This window comes from Homarus americanus, unplaced genomic scaffold, assembly GCF_018991925.1.
Source record: "Homarus americanus isolate GMGI-L3 unplaced genomic scaffold, GMGI_Hamer_2.0 scaffold55743, whole genome shotgun sequence".
NCBI lineage: Eukaryota > Metazoa > Arthropoda > Malacostraca > Decapoda > Nephropidae > Homarus > Homarus americanus.
Genome location: NW_024745117.1, coordinates 20,849 through 43,821, shown reverse-complemented (window position 1 = coordinate 43,821; position 22,973 = coordinate 20,849). Strand labels below are relative to the sequence as shown.

The following is a 22,973-nucleotide window of genomic DNA, read 5'->3' as shown; positions in this document are numbered from 1 at the left end:
TGCCATTGAAAATTTTCCATCTTTAATCTTTGTATGTTCACATACTGTACTCAGTTCAGAACTGACAGCAGAGTCAGTAATGTTCTAATTCTTTGAAAAGGAGCTTATAAATGATGATATTTACATTTTGAGGAATCTGTTTGTAATTTTGTAGACAAAATTTGTCCACTAGTTTTCATGAGTTTTCATGGCACTTGTTATAAAAGGTGTGTGAGGATGAGTGATGTCCATATACCAAGATGGTTCAACTCAGATGAGTCTGTCTTTCCATACATTTGTTAAATTCTCCCGGGGGGGGGGTCATCTTCAGGTAACTTCATGTCATTTAATTATTTTTCACAAATGAGAACGATCGTACTTTCACTTTAATACTAACAATTAAAAAGTTATAATAACATAACAAAATTATTAATTTTCCTGCCTCAAATACAAGAAAAGCAGACAATGTCTTTGACCAGGAACCAAGAAAATGTACTTTATATATCATGGCCTTTTTTGTGTTGCAGGGCATATTGATAGCTGGCAACCCTGAGCAAAAGGCAAAATATCTTCCCAAGGTTGCTTCTGGAGAACACATGGCAGCTTTTGCTCTAACTGAACCTTCCAGTGGATCAGACGCTGGCTCAATCAGAAGCCGAGCTGTTCTGTCTGAAGATGGCTCTCACTATGTCCTCAATGGTTCCAAAATCTGGATTAGCAATGGTGGCCTTGCAGAAGTGTTTACAGTGTTTGCACAGACACCCATTACTAATCCCAAGACTGGTGAGTTACTTGGTTGTCACCCACCTAAGAACCTGATGGTGGAATAATAATAATAGGAGTAGTAGTGTTCAGGTATGATGTAGATAGTTAAAAAAAAAATACATTTTATTTACTAGCTTAACCCAATGAGTGACAGGGAAATATGTACATATTGTGGAAAAGATTTCTGAAATGAGTTTAGATGTTTATGTAATCGTGCAAGTTTTAAAGTACTGTACTGTACAGTAGGATGATTGTCTTCCTAGAATATATTGTTTAGAATCAGTAAATGAATGTTAGCCATATCCCAACCTTACTGGAAAAATTCTAGTGGTGTTTGAATTAAGGAAGGTTATGCTTGGCTTTAAGGGAACAATAGTTAATTGTATATTGCAAGTGTCTTAAATTTTTTTACTGCATTTGTTATGTTAATTGAAAAGTCTGTTACTTCAAATCAGTAAAAGGTTTTGGCTTTTTTATTTATGGAATTATAGGAGAGTTGTCCATACTTAATATTATCCTTGGAATTTAATAATATATTTCAGAGCAAATAAACACAGTACAGGCTGTTGACCATTGTAAGTTGATCGCTCGTACAGTGCGCTGTTTTGATACTAATAACTTATGGGAAAAATAGATTCCGTTCCTGAGACCCTGATGACCCAGAGTTATCACTCAGAGCAGTTATTTTTCAACTCATAATTTCGGGTAGGCACGTAATTTTATTAAATTTTTTTACATGCACATGCAACATTTAAAAGAGAATGTATAATTCTTTTTATTATAATGCAGTGAAAAACAGAGAAAAACATTTCTTATGTTCGCGGGAGTTAGCGTGGATCGTGGGAGGGGAGTGCAGTCAGGATCTCAGCTTCCCTCTACCAGGCCAAGCTATGAGCTGCGTTATTGTTGTTTTTCAACTCGCAATTTTGAGTAGATATGCATTACAGGTTGTACCTCTCTAGTCCGGCAACCTCTGGACCTGACCAGTGCCGGACCATGGAAATTCACCCTTTTCCTGGACAGATAGTGACTTGTGCATACACTTGGAAGCACTAGTACCACTTTCACTGCTTCGTGGTCTCTTTGAAGACATATTGAAGGGTTAAATGTTGTACAGTAGGTTCTCAAATTTCGCGAATTTTTAATTCAACGTTTTTTTAATTGGAAAAAAAAACCCACAGCACAATTTAAAATTTTGACGGGTTTGAGCGGCCCGCCAACGTTCAGACGTGCACAATTGTGTAAACAGCGTCATTTCTCTATGTACAAAACATTCATTATTGTTTATTACTGAATGTATTTGTGATTGAATTAATATTTGTGTGCAAAATGAACAATACAATTCATTAATAATACGTAGAATATTAAAACACACAAGGAGATGAGACAGCATTGTTTTCGTTGTTTACAAAACCAATGACTGACTGGTTCTACATATAAAGCTGAGGAAAATAAGACCCTGGTTGTAGCTGTAGTAAAATTAATATGGTTGTTTAAGTAATGTTATTTAATGTTACTAAAGGGAACAATGGAAGTAGCTGTAGTAAAATTAATATGGTTGTTTAAGTAATGTTATTTAATGTTACTAAATGGAACAATGGAAGTAGCTAACCATTAATGGTAAAAAAAAGTGAGATCGTGTATGTAAGTGCGCACATGTGAAAAAATATCGTCATTACTCTACATAAGAATATGAAAGCACCACTTATTTACTGTTCATATATATTTTAATTAATGTTTCTGAATTTAAAACAAAAATTTTACCCACCAGTGGTGGTAAAGTTGAAAACATAAAGACAGCCAATGTTGATGTGTGTGTTTTTACTCGGATGACGAAGTTGCCAAGTCATCAGGTTCAACTCTAGCTAAAGCTGTAGAACATAAGAACTTTACTATGTTGTTTTTAGTTTTTATTTAACTTTATCTGTGTTATTTTCGTTGGTTTATTAGGATGTTGCTTTATTACAGGTAGTAATTTGCCAAAAAAGTACGGTAAATAAGGCCAAATTTAGCCAAACATCAAAAGTACCAGATTCAAATTAATTTTCTCCATGGGCAAACTAAAATCGTTCCGGACCACGGGAGTTTCCGGACTACAGAATGCCGGACTAGAGAGGTACAACCTGTACTATTATTTATATTTTTTACTCTTACATGCACACACAAATGTGCATAATGTGCAAGAAAATTTAAAAAGTAATTAACAAAAGGTCAAAAACATAAAGGGAACAAACTTTTCTTAAGTTACTTAACATGTATAGCGGGGAAGGGGGGAAAGTGGTGTGGGGGAACTTGGCACGCTGTCTTGTGTCCCTTGCATGGTGACAAGAATTTGTTCTTTTCTTTATTATTGTTTTTATTTATTCCTCACATTTATTGGTACAGTATATATTATTTTATGTACAAAGAATAGCTTCTTCCACACAAACCACCCTTTGGGCGATGTGACACAGTTCAACTGGGCAGCGACCATTGTAAATCTGGTCTTGGCCATCACATAGCGGTAAATTGTGTTAATTTTTTTACATCGTAAAACTGATTGATTGTTTATAGATCCATCGTTTAATGGTCAAAGAATATTATTCTTTGTATATAATAAGAAGGAATGAAACTGTCTGAAAACTGAACATGTCTTTGCCAGGTGTGACAAAGGACAAAGTGACAGCATTCATTGTAGAGCGAGCTTTTGGTGGAGTTTCCCATGGATTACCTGAAAAGAAGATGGGGATTAAGGCTTCCAATACTGCTGAAGTCTACTTCGAAGATACAAAAATTCCTGTGGAAAATGTTCTTGGAGGTTCAGGCAATGGATTCAAGGTAAGTTATATGGGTATTACAACATGGAGTTAAATGTATTGCATTGTGCTTTTCAAATATCAGTAGTAATTGCTTTTAGTTTATGTAAATTTGATCATACTGAAATTTTTTTTACTGAATTATGCTAAGGATACTTACTCTTTTAAACACCGGTAAAATTATAAGAAAAACATTATTTTGTATTCACTTTGTAAATCCTATTACATTTTAGGATACTGTTATTTCCTTAAGTAGTGTAGCTGATATAAAAAATTTAATTCCTGATACATAACTTAAAATTTCTTTTACTTGTAAAATCAATGTACTTTGGACTTCTCATGTAAAGGATATTTTACTTATTATTGTCTTTCTGGGTTGTAGAAGTGTGGAAGCTTCAGTGGAGAGGAATTTTGTAATGGCCTGTCAAGAAGGGATGTTTCTTTAGGTTCCTTTCTTTATCTGTAGGTTCAAATGAGGTGTTTCTCCTGTCAAAACTCTTCTGTTATTACAGTGCTGCATATTTCTTAAAAGCTCGGTGTCTTGTCAGTAGTTTTCTTGAGGATAAAGCAATGCTGTTAGAATGGAGTGGAATTTAAAGTCATTCTATTACTGGGAGTCTGTCACGAGATAATTTTGTTGACTGTTATCTGATAATTGCTGTCCTCATTTGTGACCATTCCTCAGGAGAGTTCAGTGGTAGTGAATGTTCTCCAGTTGACTGGGTGGATGGAACCAGGTTTGTACAGTAGATTCTTCCATTGGTTTCTCTGGTTCAGGTCATATTGAAACTAAGTCAATTCTTGTCTCTGTATAGCCTTGTTGGGTTAAGGTTCCCTTTTCTCTTTAACAGTGCCCACAATGGGTACTGTACATCATTTCGTTCTCTTTCTCTCAGTTTTATTAGTGTAGTGTATGTGTGGATTTTTTGTTGTGTTTTGGTAAATGTTGTGGGTTGTTTTTGTCAACTTGTATTAAATTTTGTCTCCCACTTGGCTTTGTAGGGTTTTATTAATTGAAGGGACAATAACCCTCTCATTCTGGTATTTATGGAATGATTAAAATCTTCTCTCTCTCTCTCCAAGGCCTTGGTAATTAGAGATAGATAATGAGTATAGTAACAGCTTAGATTTTATCCTATTGTTGTATTTCTCTTGATGTGTTTTGTGAGCGGATACAGTGTTTGCCTCTTATCTAAGGGCCATTGTTTGTGCCCAAGTACTACTAATTCATGCTGATGGGAGTGGATACCTAACTTTACAATTGGGGAGGTGAAAGGTGGATTACATTAGTGCTGGTCACACTGCGTTTTCGTGAGTTGATCAAATTGTCTGCGATGTGCTGTATCTGTTTTACTGTTGGATCTAAAGTGCCCACTTTCATATCCCTCTTCCCTCATTGCTGTTCATTGGTGGTATCTTCATCTGTATTGTCATGGTGACTGAATGCTACTCATTCTCCCACATAAATTTTTCTTGGTATTAGAGTTGCAAAATAAAGAATTAATTCATATGCAAAAGTTGCCTTGATATGAATTATATATTGTTATTAATATTCCTGATATTTTAGGTTGCCATGGAAATTTTGAACAATGGTCGTTTTGGTATGGCTGCTGCATTGTCTGGCACAATGCGCTACTCTATTAAGAAGGCATTGGACTTTGCTACCTCAAGAATGCAGTTTGGCCAACGCATTGACAGCTTTGGAACGATTCAGGTAAGGATTAGCATTCTGTATAATGTCTGTTGTCTTTTATAGAATTTCCAATTGACTCATGATACCCATATGTCATGGTATATACTGTATACTAACCTTTAATAAATTTTCACCCATTTTATTTCCTAGTGAAGCAATTAGTAGCAACAATTACTGGAGTGTTGCTGCTGATAATGATACTGGTAACAAAAGTACATCCTGACTGGAACATTTTTCACATGTTAGTATTTGGTCTGTATATTAGTGGTCTCAGTCAAAGGTCAAAACTGATACACAGTAGGATCTCAAGCTTAGCTAGTTTTAGATTCGTGATTCATATGTTTCACGTCACTTTTAAAATTTCCAGTCTCTCAAGAAGAGCAATTTTCATTACCAGTTTCGCGAGTCATTGTTGAGTGGACAGCGAGCATTGTCACGGTCTTTTGTTATCAGTCGACCCGCTGAGTGGTTTTTGTTTACGCCGTAACGGCAGTTAGTTTGAATGAGTGAGCGGTGCAGTGACTTGGATTATATAACCCATTGTACTTATGTTTTGCGAGATTCATGTTAAACTATTAATGATTCTTGTGTATTAGCGAGGAGTGAAGTGCGTAATGTAAATGTCGGGAGCAGTTCTGTTGGTAATGATGGCCGTAGAGAAGGCCAACAAGGAAAGCCCCAAGCCAAGAGTAACTACCGTAAGGGGGTCAAGAAGAGGAAATACACCCTTGAAATGAAACGAGATGCTTGAAATAATCAAAAGTGGTGCTCGTACCTGTGAAATCATGTGTAGGTTCAACTGCCCTGAATCAACCATACGTTCCCTTAAGAACAACAAGGAAGCCTCAACTGCTTCTGTGAATATAATCTAAAGATTTTCTAGTAACAGGACGTTTTCCGATACTTCACAACGAAACCTACTGTTAGTTATCACAGAACATTACCTTCACAAGTGGTTGGAAAGGAGAAACCGTGAGCAAAGTGACCTCTTTGGAACACAGATAAGGCATCAAGCACGTGTTTATTATGTTGCTGTTGCATAGAAGAAACGTGTTAACTTTCCACCACCGTCCAATGCATCTGTTGGTTGGTTGGCTCTCTTTAAGAAGCATTATGAAGTCAAGTTTACCCACTACCGGTACCAATTAGTCGCAAAACATGAGATCGTACTGTATAAACAAAGTGTTTTTACCCGGTCTGATATTTTTTAACCTCAAAGTATACATGATGATATAACAAGATAGCATGATCACTACCAGATGATGTCAAACATGTACCAAAGTGGGTTCTGTACCATTACTGTTCGAGTCACAGTCTAAGGTCAAATTGTTATGCAAATATGCAATGCAGTGAACCCTTGAAGAACCAGACTAAGGGGGGGGGGGTGAATCACCTGTCCGAAAAAGCTGATTGTCCGAATCTTCCGGCTAACGTACAAAATGTATAAAAACGATAAATAATGATATAAGAAACACCAAAAATACAGTAATGTTGTCTCACCCTATGCAGTGGATAGATGAGTTTGTGTTGCCGTGATCGTATAGTGGGGACTGAGAACAACTTACTATTCTGAGTCAGAGGAGCAGGGTTGCCCCTCAGTTTGGCTTAGCTAGGAGGCGGGAGGGGCGCGAGTAACAGGCTTGAAGAAGGAGTCCAGCTTAAGTTGTTTCCCTGCATTCTACTGCTCCCTATTAAAAAGTTCTCTAAGAGTCCGAAGGTGTTCATAATAGTGGCGTATTTGAGGATTGGATGTGCCGTCACTACAAGTTATCCTTGGCCTTACGTATGTCTGACAGTTTGTTTCTTCACGCCGTATTCATCACAGAAGCGAGCCACAGACACACCAGATTCTAACTTCTTTATTCACTCAAGTTTCTGCACAACGGGAAAATGTACAGGCTTTCTCTTCATTCCACCACTTGCTTTAGATGCCATGATTAATCACTATTAAGCACTGTGTACATGTCAGTAAACATAATAACAGCAAATCCAGTTAAATATGGCAGGGTAGAGTGATGAGTTACAACACCAGTTGACGCGCTGACTAGCAGATGCAGTCACTCACTCCCCTTACTCGCACCTGTTGCCAGGCGTATGATTGAAGTATGTATTGGAGAAATACATATCTTTTAGTCTAATTTTAAAACGGTAACAGACACAGTGATAAACAAATTATATAAACCATATATTTACCTTCGATAACATGGTATCATTATTAGAGTGAATGAAATAATATTCCCACAAACAACAATTGACAACTGTTTATGTTTCCCACCTCCTCAGGCACCTGTGTCCAGTGCGACCGACTGGTCAACCAGCACCCATGGGCCTAAAATAGTTTTTGCTCTGTTTTGGGATTTCTTCTTAGGGAGACTTCTGGGAGGTTTCTGAGGCCAGAACTCAAAAATTTTTTGTCCAAATCTTCCAAATCCGGATCTACTGGGTCCGGATCTTCGAGGGTTTACTGTACAGTAGTTATGATGTGTCTACCCTGTACCTTTCAAACTAAGAAAGGTATCATGACACATCAACTTTACTAATCATCTAAATACAAGATAAACCTAATTTTGTTACATTGTCTCAATTTCACTTGCCAACAGCCATGCTGTTTAGTCCTCGGTGGTTATTTGAGGAATGTATTTCTTAACTTGACGATAGTGTCAAAGACTGTTGACCACCTCCATTCTCCTTTGGTGGCTTGAGATCTCTTAGATCACATGTTGAGAACTAGACTAATATAGTAATGGAGAATTGAAGTTTGAATCCCAATTTATAGTATAGGGAAGATTGGTAACCTGGTGTCCTTCCTTCCTCCTTTTGTGGGGCTTGATCCTTGCTTGCTGGATGAGGGAATGGTCATGAGTCATTTAAACTTGTCCATAGTTGGGTCAGTGTGGCCTCCCCTTACAGCACATAAAGCCCCCTCATCTTCAGGCATAAGTTTATTCTCTTGGTTGTGAAATGGGGTTTATTGCTTAATTTCTTTTAATTTCTGGAATTTGGATTGTCGTTGAAATAAAAGTCTTTTATATTGTCAGTGTATATTAATTGGCTGATGCCTTGTCAACCCCCACAGGAGAAGCTGGCACGAATGGCAATGCTACACTATGTGACAGAATCCATGGCTTACATGATCTCCTCTAACATGGACTCTGGCTCTAAGGACTACCACCTGGAGGCTGCTATAAGTAAAGTTAGTATCTAATCCAGCATGTTTTAAGGTTCAGATTAAATGTATATAAAAATTTCAGTACATGAAAATTTGACATTCACTCTGTATTTTCCTTGTTTTTTATACCTCATTTTGAACTTGAGTAATATTGCTTATATTCCATCTTTGTATAATACCGTAAACTCCATCTAACCTGGACTTGCTCAATCCGGATCCCTTGCAAACTGGACTGGGGTCCAGCACTGGACAGATGTATGCCCAACCCCGTAAAAACACAACCAAAATTTGGTTAGTATGGAGGGTAGTTCATGTAAGTGGGGGCTGCCTCTGTGGTTGCACAGGAGGATAAGTCAACAGCTGCCTCTGAGGAAGCAGTAGAAGTGTCTTAAGAAATGTGAATAGTGTACCGTACAATGAACACATAACTACTCCTCTACGTTTAGTGGCATATTGAGAGTGTTATAAAATCACTTCCTGCCTCAACTGCCTTATCACCTCAAAGCTCAACCACCTCTGAGTAAAAACTCGCACAATATTCATTGGCTGTCCTTGTGTTTTAGACTTTACCACCATTGGTGAGTAGAGTTTTTGTTTTACATTCGTAAATATTATTTAAAACATATTTGCACAGTAAATAAGTGTTGCTTTCATATTCATATGTAGAGATATGACGATATGTTTTCTCATGTACGCACTTACTGTTCATACGTTGGCGTTCCCAATCGTTTTGTTTTATTTCTTTACCATTAGTGGTTAGCTACTTCTAGTGTTCCATTTATTAACATTAAATAACATTACTTAAACATATATACATGTATTAAATTTTTTTACATTAAGTTCACTACAGCTACAACCAGGGTCTTATTTTCTTCAGTTTTTTATGGTGGGTAAACTGACCATGCCACCCCCCCTCCCCGTATACAGTAGATACGTGTGCGTAATTGCATAAGAACATAAGAAAATAAGGAGTATGCAATAGGCCGGTTGGGCTGTGCATGGCAGCTCCTGTCGAGAGTTATTACCACTCTATCATCCATGAATCTATCTAGCCTCCTTTTAAAACTTTCCAGCATTCCAGCACGTACTACAAAGTTGCTAAGCTTGTTCCACTCGTCCACCACCCTATTTGTGAACCAGTTCCTTCCTATCTTCCTCCTAAACTTAAACTTATCCAACTTGACTCCGTTGCTACGAGCCCTCTCCTGCTCGGATATTATAAGAATTTTATCTATATCTCCTTTATTGATTCCTTTCACCCACTTCAATATTTCTAGCATATCTCCCTGCACTCTTCCTCTTTCTAGGGAATGCAAGTTTAGTTTCTTTAATCTATCTTGATATGGAAGGTTTCTAAGTCCCGGAATTATTTTCGTCATTCTTCGCTGCACCGACTCCAGTGAATTGATATCCTTTCTATAATAAGGGCACCAGAACTGAACAGCATAATCGAGGTGCGGCCTGACTAGTGCAAGATATATTTGCAATATGACCTCTGCACTCTTATTACTTACACTTCTAGATATAAAATCTAATACTCTGCCTTATTTCGAACATTAACGCACTGTTTTCTAGGCCGTAGGTCCGGGCATACAAGTACACCTAAGTCTCTTTCACAAGTCGACTTCTCTAGGTTGATGTTGTTAAGGCTGTATACATTGACAGTATTTGTTCTTCCAATATTAAGTATGCTACACTTGCTGGTGTTGAATTTCATTTGCTATTTTTCTGACCACTTCTGCAGTTTATTTAAATCCTCCTGTAGTGCACTTGCATCCTGCCTTGAATTAATCTGCCACCCTATTTTGGTGTCATTCGCAAACTTGCTAATGTCACTGCTGATCCCAGTATCTAGATCGTTTATGTAGATTATGAACAAGAGTGGGCCCAGTACTGACCCCTGGGGAACCCCACTGGTTACACAGCCCCAATCAGATTTAACACCATCTACGCTGACCCTCTGTGCTGTATTGGTGTGCCATGATTTTATCCAATTTAAAACTTTCCCTTCGATACCGTGAGCCTTAACTTTTCTCAGAAGCCTCTGATGCGGTACTCTTTCAAACGCTTTGCTAAAGTCTACAGGGTAAGTAAATAACATTGTAATTTTTGTCATTATCTACAACCTCGAAGACTTTCCAAAAAAAACTTCAGCAGATTTGTTAGACAAGATTTTCCCTTTGTAAACCCATGTTGAGAATTTGCTATAATTGATTAAAGAAATTTCCCCACTACTGATGTCAAACTAATCGGCCGGTAAGTTGACGCTGATGCTCTGTCTCCCTTTTTGAATATAGGTACTACATTTGCCTGTTTCCACAAGTCTGGCACAACTCCCGTGTCTAATGATTTTGTAAATAAATTTACGAGGGGTCCGCTAATCTGTTCCTTACACTTGTTCAAAAATTTGAGGGAAAATTTCATCCGGCCCTGGGGATTTTTTCTTCTTTAATTTATTTATCTTTTTAAGAACATCCTCTTTTCTGATAGTGATATTCTTTAATTTCTCTTCTTCATTTCCCCTAAATATCAGTTCCACCTCTGGCATTTCCTCCTGAATTTCTTCTGTGAAACCTGATAAGTAATAGCTGTTTCATGCTTTGCTTATTTTTTCGCAATCATCAATCACTTCCCCTCTCTGACTTTAAAGGTCTCACTTTGTCCTTGACCTTTGTCCTATATACCTGGAAAAATCCCTTGGGATTCGACTTGGATTCTCTTGCTATCCTGATTTCGTAGTCCGTCTTTGCCTTCCTTACATTTTTCTTAACATTCCTAGATAGTTCATTATACATATTTCTGAGATGCTCCTCCTCTCCCTTTAATTTCTTATAAATTTCTTTTTTATTCCTATGTCATGTTTAAGTTTTTTGGTCATCCACCTTGGCTCATTCTTATTTGACTTAATTTTTCTGTATGGTATATTTTGTTCCTGTGCTTTACGTAGTATACTAGTGAATATATCATAGTCATGATCAATTGTTGTGTCGCCGGTGACAGTCACCCGTTCCTACTGGGGACTGACCTGACTGTTCCCAGGCGACCTCACCTAGGTACCTTTTTAACCCCTCATAATCCGTCGATTAAAAGTCTGGGACTCTGACCATATTGTTATTGTTTTTTGTTTCCCAATATAGGGTGAATCTGATTTCTCTGTGATCACTGTTCCCTAGTTCTTCCCCTACTGTGATATCTCGGATAATATTTTCTTTTTTTGTTAATACTAGGTCTAATATGTTGTCACCTCTGGTAGGTTTTGTGAAAAAATTGCCTTATTTTTTGACTTGTCATGTAATTTTGATGTCAAATTAATAATTATACATCATATTTTTCTTATGTGTTTAATATTTTATATTATCTATGATAAAACATACACCATAAGAGGCTGATCATACGAGAATATGTAATAATAAATGTTGGAGGTGTGTGTATCGCCTTCCCCCTACCTCCCTGCCAGCACCTTGCCCCCCCGCTTCCCTCCAACTCGCAGTGTCTCACACAAGAGATTGTATGTATGATGTGGTGTTGGGGTATTAATTAATGAATAATAAACAATATTGTATTTTTAATGACAGCACTGTACAGTAGTTTGATGATTATTGTTGACAATTGTAGTACTACGCTATTATTCTTCAAACGACTGTCATTGACAATACATATTGCTTATTTATTACCGGTAATTAATACCACAACGTCACACCCAGACACCCTAACACCACCCACACACCCCCATATTGTATGACATAAATTTATGCGTGGTTAACTATTTGGTGGTGAATTAAAAGATCAGCTATTGAGGAGCTTAGCTCTTGGCAACACTGGTGCATGTTACCACTCCTTTCCACTCCGTCTCTTTAATCACCCATAGCTTTCAGCTTTCTCACTCCACATTTTATAATATTATGTAATGCAATGTTGAAGGGATACAATGTGATAGATGTAAGTATAAAAAATACTGTGTTTTAGCTTTCATGTTTATTCAAGATATCTTCAGGTCCTCAGACCTACTAATCCCCCACCCAACAGTGGGTGACCTGACATTGTATCAGGTCAGTAATATGAGACCACCAATACCCTACCCTACCTCCACCTGACATTGTGTTAGGTCAGGTCAGCTACATGAGATCCACTAATCCCCCACAGCTCCAATGGAGTGGAAAATACCAGTCTTTGATCAAACACACAGCTTCATTCTTGACCATTTCATATAGATTTTTAGTTTAGACTCTTGGAAAACTCCCCAGCACACAGAAACATTATGAGGATGTGGGCTAGTGTTTGTCTGTGCAAGATGCATAGTTTAGACACTCAGAAAGTCTTTCAAGTAACCGGAAATATTTCCGGGGATGGGGAAATTTTTCCGGGTTTGAGAAATTCTTCTGGTTACCCGGAAATCTCTCATCCCCGGAAGTGCTCTGAGCCAATTGTTCCGGCTATCGGGGATATCACTGTACCTAATGTCCGTTACTTTTTAAAATTAATTTTGATCAAAAAAGTATTTCTTAAGTAAAACTTGGATACATTGGTGTTGTACTCGTTTTTTATTTAAAATGGTGGTCTTTTGGGAAAAATTTGCTCTAAGGTGGACAACCTCTTATCCCGGACACCCCTTCCCTCCTGTTAGTCTGCTATAGTGAGGTTTTACTGTACTATATAAAAGAAAAATCTATATGATACGGGCCATCAAATGGAGGTATTTTTGGGACATGAGGCTTGAATAGAGCTTAGTGTAATAGCCGAGACAGCACACACAGCTGCCAGATGTATAACAGCTCCTGGCAACACCAGCTAATCAGATGGCTCACTGATTACAGCTGTACTGAGAGCCAATACCAAGCTGCCGAGAGTATGAGAGACCGAGGAAAAATTTACATTTCTCTACAGATGCGGTCCAGAAAAAAACATTCATATGGTGTATAAAATCCCTGTGTATGTTAACTCTAGGCTAAAAATTACAGCAAGTTGAGTATTCTTAGATAGCTTGAGTTGGAAATCCTACATTCTCTGGAATTTTCCACCTTGTAATATACTGTAGATAATTATAATATTTACAGACTCCCACCCAACTCGGAATATTGGCCAAACCTGGCAGACCTTCCCCCTAATTAGTCCAGGTCACAGTAATTTAACAATTTGCTATAATATTTTGGCTACTTACACAAAGTTGATGTACAATACATGATAAGACTGTTCAAGATAATTTTTTTTATATATGATTTGTATATTCTTTCAGTGCTTTGCTTCTGAGGCAGCATGGACAGTGACTGATGAAGCCATTCAGGTGATGGGTGGAATGGGCTTCATGAAAGAGGCGGGCCTTGAGCGCGTACTTAGGGATCTCCGCATTTTCAGAATCTTTGAAGGAACAAATGACATCCTTCGGCTCTTTGTAGCTTTGACTGGTTTGTAGCATTTGTTCCCATAAGTTTTTTTTTAATTTTACCACAATTTTCTTGTTTCTCAGTGTTGAAACTTTGCTTTACATGTTAACTGATAAAATATTTTTTATTGATAGGGATAAATCAATTTAACATATTTTTCACATTTGAAGTTAATTTTGAAATAAAGAAAGCAGTCCAGTGTGGTTGTAATAAAAGTTCTTATATTGTACAGTAAACCTTCAATTTACACATTATTTTTCTGCACAGTTTTGCTAATACATGGTCAGTTAATTATGCTATATTTTTATACAGTATAAACTCATTCATACACTGTTTAGCATGGTGGCCAAATGGTGTTAAAGTGTTCGATTCTTGCCAAATCTCCCTCTCTCACTGGCAGTGTCTAAATATGTCCTAGTGCACAAATGTACATAGAAGAGAGAGGAAGGAAAAGGTAGTGTGGAGAATATGGTGAACAATTTACAAATGCAACAGATAAGAGGGTCAGTAGAGTTATCCTGTTGGGGACACAGTTGAAGGGAATGAATGAGAGAAAAGAGGAAAATGATAATGAGGAGAAGTTTAGAGAGGTTGTAAACAAACCTAGTGGATGGAGTCACTGTTTTAAATATTAAGAAAATGCGGTGGGGAAAGTTAAAGAATGGATGACAGTTATGTATAGGACAGTGATGTAGTCGTGACCATTTCCAATTTTAGCCTTTTTGGGTCACCTGAATATTATTAACCTTCCCAGATAGTTTTGGGATGGTTAAAGAACATAAGAAAATAAGGAATCTGCAATAGGCCAGTTGGCCTGTCTGCAATAGGCCGGTTGGCTTGTGCATGACAGCTCCTGTCGAGAGTTACTACCACTCTCTATCATCCATGAATCTGTCTAGCCTCCTTTTAAAACTTTCCAGCATTCCAGCACTTACTACAAAGTTGTTAAGCTTGTTCCACTCGTCAACCACCCTATTTGTGAACCAATTCTTCCAATCTCCCTCGTAAACCTAAACTTATCCAACTTAAATCCGTTGCTACGAGTCCTATCCTGCTCGGATAATATAAGAACTTTATCTATATCTCCTTTATTGATTCCTTTCACCCACTTAAATACTTCTATCATATCTCCCTGCACTCTTCGTCTTTCTTGGAAATGCAAGTTTAGTTTCTTTAATCTATCTTGATTTGGAAGGTTTCTAAGTCCCGGAATTATTTTCATCGTTCTTCGCTGCACCAACTCCAGTGAATTGATATCCATTCAATATTAAGGTCACCAGAACTGAACAGCATAATTCAGGTGCGGCCTGACTAGCGCAAGATATAGTTGCAATATGACCTCCGCACTCTTATTACTTGCACTTCTAGATATAAAACATAATACTGTACTCTGTTTACCTTATTTCGAACATTAACGCACTGTTTTCTAGGCCGTAGGGCCGGGCTTACGAGTAATTAATTGGGAGGAACTAATCTTCAGGTGACCCATAAATGCAAAAATTACAAAAGGTCTCATTTGTAGTTTCGTTCTCGGCTACATCGAGTACAAGATCACCCATATAAAGAGAAGAGTGATAAGATTGAAGGCAAAATTACAGAGGAGTAAGTCTGTTGAGTTTACCAGGTTAGTTTAGGTAAGGTGAGAAAAGTGTATGCCAGTATCATCATTGAGAAAATTGTAATTAAAACAGAATGTGTATGTGAGAAAGACCAATATGGGTGTGAAAAGGAAAATTGTGGAAGGATCAAACATTTGTGCTAAAGAGCATGAGTGTAAAGTTTCTGAAGAAGAGGAAAAACTTTTTTGTAAATATTAATTGGTCTGGAAAAAATATGTGGGTGTGAAGTTTGGCTTGTAAGTGCAAGGGAAAGACATAATGGAAATGACCTGTTTGAGAGTAATATGTTAGGTTAATAGGATGTAGAGTAAGATTTACGGAATTAAGATCTGACATGGAAGTGAAAGAAGGATTAGACAAGAGGTGATCAGGATGTGCTCAGGTGGTAGGAATATATTAAGAGAAAAGGAAGTGAGAGATTGGTAAAAAGAGGTGGATGGTAGCAAGGAGATGGAAGGCAAAAGGAATGGAAGGCTGGGGTGAAAAATGGTGTAGAAGTGAGAAGGGTAGGCATTCATAAAGCAGTGGTGTGGCAGACCAGAGATGAATGTGCTACTGATTGATGATTTCAAGTTGACTGAAGCATCAGGGGTAAGCGGGATTGATGTTTGAGGCCTTGGCACAAAAGGAGAATACCTCAGCAGAACCCTTCTGTTGCAGCAGTAAGAGTGAATGAATGACAGTGTCTAAGGGGAGAGGAAGTGTTTGCTCTTGATTCCACCGTCCTGTATTGCAGTAGGAAAAGGCTTGAGAAATTAAAAGATATGATCAGGTACAATCCCCTTCACTAGTGTGTTTACAGGGGCTCATCATGTAAACATTCCACAAATCAGTATCTCTGAAATATTTGTTTTAATCTGGTTTTAATTTGTTTCCATAGCATGTTTACTATCGTGAGTTTCCTTCTGTCAAATGTAAACCAACTCAGGGCTGCCACACTGCACAAAACCTAAAGACCTCCTGTAAATGCACGAGTCAAGGGGACTGTAAAATAATATTTCATTGAATTTCATATTTTTTATAGGTCTTCAGTATGCTGGTGGACATCTGCGTGAGCTCCAGCAGGCCCTCAAGAATCCTGCAGCTAATTTGGGTCTCATATTAGGGGAAGGCACCAAGAGAGCCAAGCGTGCTATTGGCTTCACGAATGGTGGCACAATTGAAGGCATCCACCCTAACCTGAATGAATCTTCTTTGCTTCTAGGAAGGGTGAGTGCCAGGTTTGTTATGGAACCCAAGAAATGATGGGATAAATGCTACTGCATTTCATTAAGCTACAGAGTTTAAATTTATGAGGCTTGATATGAATTTAGTCTCCTTCATCTCAAGGTGGAGAGACGTACAATTCTCCCACTGTTGTTATTATAATTGATATATTAAAAGTTTTGTCCAGGCTACTCCTCTGCACTACTGATTTCACTGAAAGTGTGTTGGAAGATGCATCTTAAACTGTGTGAGCTTATGGCCAGTTGGACAAATCTCACTGGCCAGTGATGCAAAATTGGGTTTTGACTCTTTAGTTTAATAAGGCTGCTGTGGACATGTTCTCTGGCGTGTTAGGTAAATTGTGGAGTAATCAGTCACCACATCCATAATGGGCTCTTTTATTCGATGTGCACAATATATTATGGAGTATTTATTGAAACATGATTATTTGTACTGTACTGCCTTTACAAGTGATGTAAGTGTTGTGAAGGATTCATTAGAGCTTAATAGTACATTTTCTATCTTAAGTGTTTTGAAATAAAGCATCACATCTGTGCAGTAGCAACTGGTAGGGAGCATTTTAAATTCTTTACTTTTTTACTCTTAGCTACATAATCTGTTGAGATCGAGTCAGAGATTGATACTCTTTGTAGTGGCGGTTAGAGTCACCGGTTACAGCGTCATAGTGGCATAGTGTGACGCTACCCCATTGTTTCAGGTGTGTCCATTTTATGTCGAATGCTTCTCGTTGTGTGGTGTGTATGCGAGATTTGAGATGATTCAGGGAGAGGGCGAGGGTGGCTTCAGTATCTTTTTCTTGTGTCGCTTCTTTGGCAAGTCGATCAACAGTGTCACAGGCAGTTATTCCTATATGTGACGGGATCCAAATAAACTTGACACGGATGTCATCAGTTGGGGGGCAGGGGAGGAGGGGGAGGGTAATTTGAGCCTCACTAGCGCAGAAATGCTGTCACTGATTATAAGGAGGTTCCGGCTTTCAGTGCGAGCATAGGTCGCCCCCTCGTGAATGCCCACGAGGATGGCTATGCCAATGTGGGAAATGGCCATAAAACTGTGTTGAATATGGTGATTTTGAACTGGCTTTTATTTCTCAGTCACAAATTTAGGTCTTAAGGTTTTGACCTCCAAACTTGCCAACTGTACTGAGTTGCTTGAGCCTGACTGTTATGAAACAGTATTTCAGGATCAATACTTAAATTTTTTCCTACAATTAGAGCAGATAGTCATCAGACTTTAGTTATTTTATATATTTTATCAGGTGTACAGTGTTTGAGTCTGACCCATTTACTGACACTGTCAGAAACATACAATTCTTTTTACGTTTAGTTATGTTTTAGGGTGTGACGATTATTTGATTATAAACTAGCATGCATGACCTGCTAAGTCTTTATTTGAATACAAATGTATAGTACAACAACAAATATTTTCAACAGGCAATTGAGGCATTTGGTTACACCTCAGAGGGTCTCTTGATGAAGCACGGCAAGAACATTATTGGTCAACAGTTCCTGCTGAACCGCCTAGCTAATGCCTCCATGGACCTCTATGCCAGTCTAGTGGTTCTCTCCAGGGCCAGCCGCTCCCTCACCTTGAATTTGTCATCAGCTGACCACGAGGAGAAAATAGCGCGAGTTTGGGTTAATGAGGTCAGTACAATGAGAAAATTTGCTCTGTTGTTTAAGCTGTAGGTCTCCAAATAAATATATTGTATAATTACTGTAGAACTTTGATAACTTGCAAGTAATCTAGAAAAGGCATGACATACAAAATCTATAAATTACTATTACACTGTAGATGGGTTACTTGTTTAATCTTGGTTATGGTAAATGTGATGGGTCAGGTTTTATAATTACCATGTTGGTATATTTAAACCACTTACTCAAGCGAATAGACACCTTGATCCCATATTGTACTCACCGTTGAAGGAAAATATTTGCCTTGTTTTAAGCATGTGCTTGGTGGACGATGATATTAAGCAGGTAAGTAGATTATAGCCTTGATAAAGAATGGTTCAGTAAAGTGCCAGCCTCTTATGTACAGCAGAATTGTGATAGAGAGTGAGGGCTTCTGGGTAAACGTAAGTGAAAGAGGCTGTAAGTAAACCCAACAGTAGACAGGAGTTTATATGAATTCCCAATCCAACGGTGAATTGAAAATGGTGACAAAGGTAATCCAAAACTAGAAGGGATATAGAATTGAGAAGTGGAAAATAAGTATTTGAAGGACACTTGTAGTACAGAATTGGGTATGCCATCCATCATGATGGGTGAGATTTTAGGTAACTTCTTGAAGGGAATATTGAGTGATACATTGTAATTGTCTACTCTGTTTTTGTTATAGATCTTTTACTTAACAGTGAATAGTTAAATTTGTTTGATTTGTAAACCATGAAGATAAAGACAAATTATTTCTGTAAGTTGGAACTAAGAGTCCAGTAGTTTACTAAATTTGGGCAATAAAACATTTTTGATTTGTAATTTTTAGAAAATTTAGCTGTAGACAGTTGACAAATAAAAAGCAAAATGTTAACTACTTTTTCTTCTCAGGCTTCGGACCGCATCCAACTGAATCTTACTGCTGTAAAATCAAGTGTTTCCGAAAAGAACTTTAGTGATCTTGAAACGATAGCCAAGGAGCTTTGTTCCAATGGCGATATTATTGCTGAAAGACCTCTAGGTATTTAAACATGTTGGCTGCGGGCCAGACTGTTGCCCTGCAAGAGAATCTGTATGTATGAGTCGTCCAAGTAGAAACTTCTGTAAAAATAGAATTACTGTAGCTATCCCTTGAGATATGAATGGGTTAGGTTCCCCCCAAAATGTTTTTTAGGTGAAATTTTGTATCATGAATAGAAAAACATATGGTAAAAATAAAGTTCAGTTCCCCATTGACAAAAATACCCCAATATTGTACCCCAAAAACATGAAATCGGTTTACAAACAAGAACAAAACCTACCGAGGTAGTGATGATAAATAGTACACAACTACTCTGATTTACTACCAAACACATGAAATTACTACTTAACACATGAAAAAATTAATATAATACTGTTTAACTTTGGTACATTACCTCATGGGAGGGCAGTCTGGGCTCAGCAGCAGAAGGGGTGTGCAGGGGTGGGTTGAGTAAGGGCCTTACTCATTGAGATGCAGAGGGTTTTCCACCTTGTCAATGCTGCCTCCCAAGGACACCACAGCATGCTTGTATATAGTGGCCACAGTAGAAGCAGGCAGACAAAGATCTTTCCCAATCTTGGTAGGGTCATCAATGCATTCATGATGCTTAATTACTTTCAGCTTTGTCTCAAGAGTCACAGCCTTTCATGGTTTCTTCGGTGTAGTATGGGTAGCCGAAGGTTCAGTAGAATGCTTGGATGCCATTACGAAAGTTATATCGAAAGGATGACACGATTACACATGGATAAAGAGAGGTCACTTCACACACACAACGAATGGTCGAAGGAAAGACGTGGGGTTATGGGAGATGCAGGAGGGAGGGGGGGGATATGATCAGTGAGTGAGAATGTGTGTCTGCACATCTGTCCCTAAGACGGCCGTACTAGCTGACTCCCAACGAACGAAATCTGAAATTTTGCCCTGACCCAAATTTGTATGAGCAAGGGAAGCTTTCCTTTCTCGAAATAGTGGTGTCAGTTTAGGAAATTCGAATAAGTGAATATTCGCATCTCGGACATGCATATCTCAAGGGATACCTGTACTGTTGGAAATTGCATAAACTGTCCATTTACACAAGTTAACAAGTAATTTTCTTTATTATTGACCATAAACATTTAATTTTAAAATTTCAGGGGTCATATAGGTCTTTATCTACCATTGCCTGAATTTGTTTAAAATTAGAACTTTTCTTGATTTACCAGAGAAGATTTCTAGATGAACATGAGGTATCTGCTAGTCCTCTACCAATTTATTACTGGTTGGTTATTAATGTATTAATGAAATAGGGAAGTGTTCAGCTTAATACTACTATGGAACTACTTTGCATTGCAGAGAACCTAAACTATCGTTCCTCAGCATGGTCTTGGCATTGTGTATATTTGTCAAGTAGAAATAAGCAAATGTATGATTTTTTTGCTTTGTATATCATGATTTTTGTATGATGAAAAATTTTTCCCAGGAACATAATCCCCTTATATTTCCTATGAGAAAGATTGATTCATTTAGTGTCGTTTTGTTAAATTTTAGTTTTCGGGAATGCATACTTGTTGACAAGTGGGGACCTCCTGTGTGCTCCTTGCACTATATGCTTAATTACAGCATAGAGACAATATTAAACCACAGGTACGCACACTAAAAAAAAGAGTATCGTGCAGGGGGGGTGGTCTGCTGACTTCTGTAATGATTCATACATCACCTGATGTGCCAGGAGGGATGGTATACATGCCTGTATGGCAAAGGTTTCCACCTGCCTATGATAGGGCCATATTAGTTACGTTCCACAGGACTGGCAAGGAAAGCAGAGCTGCCACCATAATACAGGGCCAACACTCATATTCCACCATCCCTCATCCATGGTGTCATATTTTGTTTTGCACATAATCCAAGCGGTACTTTTTTTTACTGTGTGCACACTCGCTACAAAAAGTTCTTGAGCGATCTAAGGGTCATATGATATGACAAAACAAACAAGAAATCTGAACATTGCTCTCTGAGGAAGTTTTTTTTGCAGATTAAATTACTTCTTTTCACCTGTAAATACTATAAACATGAGCAGCATATATTATTACCAATTATTGAAAGTTACTTCACAACCAGGCATACCAACCATTCTCAGATGACCCGAGCCATGGTGCTCATTCTGAAATCTGTTGTGCCCAGCTGTTCGAGAACTTTTTGTCACGAGTGTACATATTCACCCCTTGATTACAATAATGTCCACAAGTACATCGTTTTATATATACAGTATTTTGATTGTGTATGTTTAATGGGATTTAAGTTAGTTTATCTTATTATTTTAATGATCAATGACACTGAGGAAATATATTGTTTTTTTTAAATTTGCAGAATATGTGACTCATGAAGAAGAGTACTGTATATAAAGAACACTATAATAGTTCCTCTTTAGTTTAGAAACTGACTCAAGACTCTTAGTCAAATTCAAAGTGTCTTCCCTCTACATGCAAGTCCTCCCTCTACATGCAAGTCCATTGATACAACACATGAATGTGAAAACATGGCAAATAGTTTTTTATGACATGTCCCTCTCATTACCACTTAAATGGAAGTTGAGTTTGTACATAATTTTGATAATTATTTACATTTTTATGGAAAAGATTTCAAATAAAAAACTTTTTAGTCCATGTAAAGTTTGCTCATGTATTCCATCTCTCTCTGTATATAAGATTTACTGAAGGATTACTTTTCAAGGAGTGCCATCAGTAATTGCCCAAACAATGCAATATAGGATAAGTTATTTATGTTAATGTACATACTGTATGCATCAATAATACATATAAATCTTTAATCTTGATGATATACCTCTAACATATTACTGTATATTTTAGTGTAATAAAATGGTAATGCTAATATTGTTTTAAATATAACTGTGTGTGTGTGTGTGTGGCAGCATTATGTTAGTGTTAAGGTGCAAGCACTGCTTGCTTCCTCTTGCTTTCAGCTACTGCCGCTGGATAGCCCTCGTGGCAAACAGGGAAGCAAATTGCAGAAGTCCTCCCTTGCCTGTACACGGCCTCTTCACCATCATGACTCCTGCTGTGCCTCCTCATGGCAACACATGGTAACTGGATGCCTTGTGGGGCCAGGCTAGACCAGTAGGGGATCTCAAAGCAGCAGTGGGCCCCAGAAGGACAGCACATAGGCCCACTGGCATGTGAATATGTCCTGACGCTTACCAACCACCCTGTGCCTTGCGGATTAACCTTGGTAGGTACACCTATAAGGCTACGGGAGTAAACCCTGAATGAAAAATCTGCGGTGGAGCCCCGCATCAGGCAGACAGGCTTTAAGAGCTCTAGCAAGACCCCGAGAGTGGTATAGGTGGAAGAGGTGACCAACATGGGAACCCAACAACTGCACCGGCGGACGAAGGCAATGTTAGATGGACAGGCTACTTAGGTGAAACCCAACAAACTGGGTTATTGCCAGTCCATTGGAACTCTCCCTCTCCCTAGTCATTGCAACACTTGCACCATTGGATCAAGAAAAGGGAGAGCCAAGTTGTGTGGTTGCAGCCTGCGCTCCTGCCTCACCACATAAATCAACTCACGCGCAGCCATCATCCAGCTCATCATACCTCTCATCATCATCAAAACCCCTATACCCCCAAAATTCCTATGGCAATGGGGGATTGGTGATGGGGACAGGCAT

At 38.2% G+C, this 22,973-nt stretch overlaps 1 protein-coding gene across 1 annotated transcript in view; it reads left to right on the top strand.

Moving 5' to 3' along the window:
- LOC121878582 (very long-chain specific acyl-CoA dehydrogenase, mitochondrial-like) overlaps positions 1–22,172 on the top strand; it is a 40,427-nt gene extending 18,255 nt beyond the window's left edge. The window contains exons 5-12 of the mRNA XM_042384923.1: positions 507–762; positions 3,386–3,561; positions 5,107–5,253; positions 8,309–8,425; positions 13,635–13,803; positions 16,426–16,610; positions 18,062–18,274; positions 19,175–22,172. Of these exons, the coding sequence (XP_042240857.1) occupies positions 507–762; positions 3,386–3,561; positions 5,107–5,253; positions 8,309–8,425; positions 13,635–13,803; positions 16,426–16,610; positions 18,062–18,274; positions 19,175–19,312 (1,401 nt within the window). The 3' untranslated portion in view covers positions 19,313–22,172. The remainder of the gene's footprint in view (positions 1–506; positions 763–3,385; positions 3,562–5,106; positions 5,254–8,308; positions 8,426–13,634; positions 13,804–16,425; positions 16,611–18,061; positions 18,275–19,174) is intronic.
- The last annotated feature ends 801 nt before the right edge of the window (positions 22,173–22,973 follow it).